Source organism: Alosa alosa, chromosome 13 (assembly GCF_017589495.1).
Source record: "Alosa alosa isolate M-15738 ecotype Scorff River chromosome 13, AALO_Geno_1.1, whole genome shotgun sequence".
NCBI lineage: Eukaryota > Metazoa > Chordata > Actinopteri > Clupeiformes > Clupeidae > Alosa > Alosa alosa.
Window position 1 is genome coordinate 6,384,266 of NC_063201.1, and position 7,500 is coordinate 6,391,765.

The window sequence follows — 7,500 nt, forward strand, 5'->3', positions numbered from 1 at the left end:
CACACACACACATGCACGCGCGCACACACACATGCACATATGCACACACACACACACACAGACAGACACAGATGCGCGCGCGCACACACACACACACAGAGACAGACACAGATGCGCGCGCGCACACACACACACACACATACACACACACACACACACACACACACACACACACACACACACATGCACACACACGCTGCGACACACACACACACACACACACACACACACACACACACACACACACACACACACACACACACACACACACACACACACACACACACACACACACACACACACACACACACACACACACACACACACACACACACACACACACACACACACATGCACAGCAGACTGAAGACTGGGCAGGGCCTGGCGCCACAGCGTGGCTGATCACCACAACCCTCCTGGCCCACAGATATTGGTCAGAGCCCAAGGAAATAATTGATGCGTGCAATCACAGATTGGTTCTCCGCCTGATATTCGGGGCCTATTATTCCATTAAATGAAGCTGTGCTCTTTGTGCCAAGATTATTAGTCAGTCCAACAAGGAATTCAAATTGTGTTCTGGTGGCCTGATGTGGGCTTAACCGCACAATCACAGACAGGATCTGGTCAGAGACTAAAACCTGTTTGGTGACAATTCACCACAAACTGGTTTTTAAATCCTAAATTCAAAAGGGGTACAGTGGAGGACTGGTAAGGTACTGTTGGTGTGTCTTTAAATAAACCTGGCTCTTGCTCTTGCCTTTGAAATCAAGGTTTTGCATTTATAATTAGATGTAACTGTAAATAATTGGCAACCAATCAGCTGGATTGCATGTTTCCATGGATGCACAAGGGAGTCTGTGTCTGTGTGAGTGTGTGCTGTAAGCTTATGTGTGTGTGTGTGTGTGTGTGTGTGTGTGTGTGTGTGCTGTATGCTTGTGTATGTGTGTGTACTGTATGTGTGTGTGTGAGAGAGAGTGTGTGTGTATGTATGTGTGTGTCTGTGTGTGTGTGTGTCTATGGACGTGTGTGTGTGTCTATGGACGTGTGTGTGTGTGTGTGTGTGTGTGTGTGTGTGTGTGTGTGTGTGTGTGTGTGTGTGTGTGTGTGTGTGTGTGTGTGTGTGTGTGTGTGTGTGTGCGCACGCTCCATCCATACTCCACTCTCAAGTCCCACTGATTCTCCTTCCCAGCCATGTTGAATCCTCTTTTCCTTATCTGGCCAGCCCAGGCCTGCATCGGCCTCTCCTTGCTATGACAGAGGCTACAACAATAGGCGTGCGATACCGCTGCTTAGCGCTGCGTTTCGGAGGGGAAACCTGCCACGGGCGCAGATTAACAACACACACACACACACACACACACACACACACACACACACACACACACACACACACACACACACACACACAAATACAAAATAGATTGCAGGCTCCAAAACAAAACATTTTTCAGAAAAAGGCCTGCTCTTGATTAATGAAGTAATGACAGGAGGAAAAATACAATTTCAGGCGCAGGCAAAAAATCTGCCGCCACTTGTTCAAGTTTGGGGGAGGCGAACAATAACCCCACTGGAGGGGGCGGAGCAGAGTGAGGCGAGATGGGGCCACCGAGGAGGAGGAGGTGATATCGGGGAAAAACGAAAGGAGAAGGGAGTGACGGGCTGAATCGTCTCCTCACGATTCGCCCCCCACGCCAGACCCCCGATCTTTTTTTATTTTTTTTTCGCTCGCCGCGCTCAGAACCGTTTACTAAATTACACAATAAAAACACTCCAGTCCATCGACACCCTCTAGCTCACTGGCAGGCTCGGATGAAGACGCTATCTTGTCATTGCTCTGCCCGAGCAACGCGGCAGAGAGCGAGAGATTCACACACACACACACACACACACACACACACACACACACACACACACACACTCACACTCGCAGAAGGACACGAGACAAGCACAGCTGCATAAAACCCCACCATGAAACTCTCAATCGGAGATAGCTCTGTGTGTTTTACCAATGTTAAAACGTCCCTCAATACTCTCACAAAATCCATTGCAGGTGCAAGGTTGAATTTAATTCAGAGACGAAGCGCTTGCTATATTGTGTTCTGCTGTTAAGAATTCCTTTCACTGCCCCAGAGTGCATTCCTGCATTTTTGTCTGGGATAGAAAAGAAAAGAAACATTATTCTACTTTTTTTACATCTACAGCACAGATACATTGCCCTTAAGCGAAGACATATCTCTTTTTCAATTGTGGAGGGGCATTTTTGCAATGCTTTTTTTTCCTTTTTTTTTGCTGCAATTTCTGCAAAAGCCTTTGAACACTTTTCCTCTGGACTCTGGTGCTGAATAGAGGGATACTGAGTCAGCTGAGGATGCTTGTGAAACACTCAAGGCTACCGAGTGAGTGTGCACACACACACACACACACACACACACACACATGCGCTCACATGTCTCGTTTCTCTCAAGCAGGCAAGACCCAGAGTGCTGTTTGTAATTAGCTCACTGTTAACATAATTCGTTAAGTGAACATCGAACTTCGAGACACACTCTTTCTTTCTTTTTTCCCTTTCCTGACAAGCATCTACGAGGAGGAATGCCCTATATCTGCCAGTTGCTATTAGCGTGCTTCCAAATCAATTATTAACACTTCACACGGACGCCGGCTTCCCTGCGAGCCTACCCAAGGCAGGCCATAGGCCCTTTTGTCAGGGGCCATCCAGCTTGGTGTAATTACGGCATTTAAGACACCTGCTACTCAATAGCTTCGACCCGAGCCGACGATTCAGACCCCTGACGGCAGACATTTATGTCTGGGTGTCATTATTAATTTGCGTTAATTTGGAGCGCCGGACGGAGATTGGGCCCCGGATGGACAGGCTCCTCACTCACCTGAGCGGAGGTTTCTCGGGGTAATTGGACTCTAATGGCGTGATTGATCTGCTCCGGGAGGCTGGGGGACCAGGGGAGAGACTCCATGGTGGGGGGAACAGAGAGCATGTCTGGGGCTCTAAATAGAGGAGGATGAGGAAGGTGATGGAGCTGGTGTAGGGCTCTAAATGGAGGAGGATGAGGAAGGTGGTGGAGGTGGCTTAGGGCTCTATATGGAGGATTATGAAGAAGGTGATGGAGGTGGTGTAGGGCTCTAAATGGGGGAGGATGAGGAAGGTGATGGAGGTGGTGTAGGGCTCTAAATGGGGGAGGATGAGGAAGGTGATGGAGGTGGTGTAGGGCTCTATATGGAGGATTATGAGGAAGGTGATGGAGGTGGTGTAGGGCTCTATATGGAGGGGGATGAGGATTGTGGTGGAGTTGGTCTGGTGCTCTAAATCAGTGTTTCTCAAACTTTTTCAGACCAAAGACCACTTTAAGCAATAAAAAAATCTCACGGACCACCTAGCTAAAAAAAAACAAAAAAAAAAACAGTAGACCTATTTCAACAGTATATTACACAAAAGGCCTACTCACTGAACCACCTTGCTTATTGTCTTTGCACCTTGCTTGTTGTGTCAGAGGATTCATATGATTTAAACTGGCATTGCTTACATAGGCAATGTTGCAGAGCTGTTTGGATTTACATACAAGTTGGTTCAATATTGCAAACAACTCATCTATATTATATTTTACCACGTCTGCTCGCCTGCTCGTGATGACTGACTGATTTTCTGACAGGAAACACAGAAACTCTCCCAAAGATAAGAACAATCATTTGATTTGATGTTTATATGCTTAAAAAAGCAAAGAGAAGTCATTATATTATTACAGTATATTAATACATTATACTACTGTACTAATATGAAACTCAAATATCTAAGTTGTCCACACAATAGTTTCCAGGTATCATCTTAGAATAAAAAGAAAAGCTATGTCCAATGGCTATTTTTTATGAGTGAGATAAGAATAGTGTTTAACAGGTTTATTTTGGCAAAGGGACTCGCTGGGTCGGAAAGACAGTTGTGTTGTGGTGGACTGGAGTGAATCATTCTGTTGTGGAGGACTAGATCCACACCAAAGCATCTGAACAGCGAAAGTGTGTAAACACTGACACACACACACAGACGCGCCCCCCCACGCACACACACACACACACACACACACACGAGTGCGAGCTCCCAGCAGACCGTGGCAAGAGCGCATGGCCCAGAACAAACTCTCGGCAGCCTGTGGCCCTTGGTCTGCCTCTGCCCGAGCCATCAGCTGTGAAATCTGCCTTCCTCTCTGATAAACACTGGAGATCACTGGTGACCCTATCTGTGGCCAGCAGATGCCCAGATTTCCTGTTATGCCTTGGACACTCTCTCTCCCTCTCCCTCTTTCCCTCCCTCTCTCTCCTTCTCTCTCTCTCCCACTCTCTCTCTCCCTCCCTCTCTCCCTCTCTTTCTCTCCCTTCTCTTTTTCTCTTCCTTGTCCTCATCCTTCTCTCTCGCTGTTTCCATTCACAGACAGTTTTCCTGCCTTGAAATGTGTGTGTGTGTGTGTGTGTGTGTGTGTGTGTGTGTGTGTGTGTGTGTGTGTGTGTGTGTGCGTTGTGTGTCAGTGTTTAGTGCATTGGACTCCCCCATTAGAGCCATCCATCACTCAGGCTGGTCACTGAGAGACACACACACACACACACACACACACACACACACACACACACACACAGCAGGCTTGCCGGCCCAGTTTGTCCTCACTTCCCATGCCATTCACAGACGGTCCAGTCCCTGCCACACACACACACACACACACACACACACACACACACACCCCCTCCCTCCCTTCTCTCTCTCTCTCTCTCTCTCTCTCTCTCTCTCCATCCCTTTCTATTCTCTTCTGTCAGGCCCAGAGACCCCCCCCACCACACACACACACCCCTCCCCCACCTCTGAGCTCTTCTCAATCAAGTGCTGTTTGCTGGTCACTCTGCCCATCACTTTGGCAAGGCCATCCATTTGGCCACCATGCTGGCGTCACCAGAGGCAGCACAGAGAATCAATTATGCCATACTCTCACAGTTAAGCAATTAAAGGCCTTGGAGAGACCATAGGCTTGGTGCTTGAGGAAAAGCCCTGATCTGTAGGTGGCTGTGACTATATGTCACTCTGATACTGGCACTGATATGCCAAGGCTTTCTTTTGGCTTGGCTGTTGGCTAACCCTGTGGAATTTCAGCAGTGTTAGAGGTAGCTGTATCGGCAACCTACTTGGAATGACCTTCATGGGGAGAATGCATTGATAAGATGTTCACATGTTCTCACCATAAAGATACAGTATGTGTCCTTACAAATATGGCCATCCTTGAGCAAAGCATCCTTTGCTTGACCAAACAATGAAAATAAAACTGTTAAAATAGTTTTGAGTGGCTGTGTTTTATATGATTCAAGAAGAGCGGGACTTAGACAACTGTTCTGAAGAATTTGGGGAATGATTTAATAAAGTTATGCATTGTAAAGTAATCCCTCAGAATAGGGCCTCAGAGTCCCAACTCCTCCTGGACACTTCCTTATGTTTCCTAACAGGATAAATATGAGATTCGTTACAATTTTTAATAAGTATTTCTTAATTAATCCACACGCAGAATGGAATATGAAACCCCAGAAGGACTCCTTTCTTCACCAGAGCAGCCAGGTCAATACTTTTTTCCCCTCCACAGTTAAAGGGAAACTAACTGGGATGTTTAAACGCGGCCAGCCAGTTGATTGATGTAAAGCCGGGTTGAGAATAACATCAAATATAATGGATCGTAACTTCATTGAATCGCAGCCTAGACTAAAATCAAAATCCACCAATTAAGGCGTTTAGTCATAAAATATGCAGATTTAATGGTTAAAATGGATGCACTTCAAAGCCTTTTGTTAGGGGCCAATTTGAGCCCGGAACAGTCGTTGGGTTTGGTTTGTCTTTGGAATGTCATGGGAATTTTCTTTTTTTTGCCTCGGCTGCGCCTTCCTCCATTAAAATAGACACGGGCCCTGTGCGGTCACATTTGTACCGAGAATTTCCTAATGATTAATTTGTGGGAGTGTGCGGGAGCCCGGCACTTTCCAGGAAAGTAGGCCGTGTCCTCGTATTAAGACGCAATAAAAAAAAATTCTTAAGGATGGTACTTAAGGAACCGCACCTCTAAGCAAAAAAAGAAAAGAAAAGAAAGAAATGTTGGAAAGTAGTTACAGGAAGGAAGAGTTTGAAACAGGGACAAAAAGAAAGCCATACCAAGCTCCCTGCGTCGGTGCTCGTCTCGATCTTGCCTTCGAAGGGTCCCCACGTGGTGCCGACGGGAAGCTGCTGGCGAGTGTGAACGCGGCGCTCGCCCTCCTTGTGGAAGATGTCCAGCTCCCCTGAAAACATCCGAGCATGGAAGACAGTCAACTTTTTGCTTAGTCAAGATTTTCTTTTTTTGGACCCCCCAACCCCCACATCCTATCCCATCCCAACATCATCGAACCTTGAGGTGTATTTTTGTTCTTCAGCTCGCTGCAGTGGCAAAGGCAGCCAAGATTTTTAGGGTTCACTTTCTGAATCATTTTGGCATGCCGCACTCGAAAGTTGCTTTTTTCTGCTTTCCTTGAGTGCGCTTAGCTGATTTCTTAGCTCGCTCTTAAGCACCTGTTCTCTGGGGTGGAAAATTTCATGTAGATCGATCACATGGTGAACATCAAAACAGCTGCCTGGTAAACACATCTGAAAGGTGTTTCTCCCCTCCACCCCTCCTCCACCCTTTCTCCCTGTCTCTTTCTTTCTGTGGCTGTTAAATCTCGGTGAGATGTTGCAGGCTTAGTGGTTGGCAGGAGCCAGGCTATTTCGGTTGTTCCAGGAAGACGAGGGGCCTTTGTTAGCACTGTGCCGAACTCACAGTTAATTAACTGTGTCACAGGACAGCGCGGTCAGTGCAGCCAGATTCCCACCATGCATCTCTCTCTAACTCTATCTCTCTATCTCCCTCCCTCTCTCTGCCTCTCTCCCTCTCTCTCTATCTCCCACTCTCCTCTCGACTTATCTTATCTGTTAGATTTTGTGTACTTTTTTGGGTGGGGGTACGGGGCGCGGGGGGCGATTAATCAAATAGTTATGATAATACAGCCCGCTGGTCACGACGGGGCCAGTTTTCTGGGGGAAGAGTCACACAGGGGCTCTCAAGTGCACATTTCCGCCGCGGTCGCCTTGACAACGCCAAGTGCTTCGGTTTCTCGGGAAGACCTATGGCTGGAGGAGGATTTAGCCTCCCAAACCGTCGAGAGCTATCGGCTTTATCTTTGCACGTGCCCCCCACCACACACACACACACACACACACACACACACACCCCTCCTGCCTGTGCTCAGGCGCTACGGCTATGGCACTCGTCATAACATATCACCTCTTTATGGGCTCCACCTCACAGGGCCCTGGAGTTTATATCATCCTTCCCCACGGTTTTGTGAGGCCAGGATGACACACACACACACACACACACACACACACACACACACACACACACACACACACACACACACACACTGCTCACCACATACACACACACACACACA

General features: G+C 47.6%; 1 protein-coding gene across 1 annotated transcript in view; it reads right to left on the reverse strand.

The window, feature by feature from the left end:
- Positions 1–7,500, reverse strand: part of zfpm2a (zinc finger protein, FOG family member 2a) — a 154,557-nt gene that overhangs the window by 73,254 nt on the left and 73,803 nt on the right. The window contains exon 4 of the mRNA XM_048260979.1: positions 6,188–6,312. Within this exon, the coding sequence (XP_048116936.1) occupies positions 6,188–6,312 (125 nt within the window). The remainder of the gene's footprint in view (positions 1–6,187; positions 6,313–7,500) is intronic.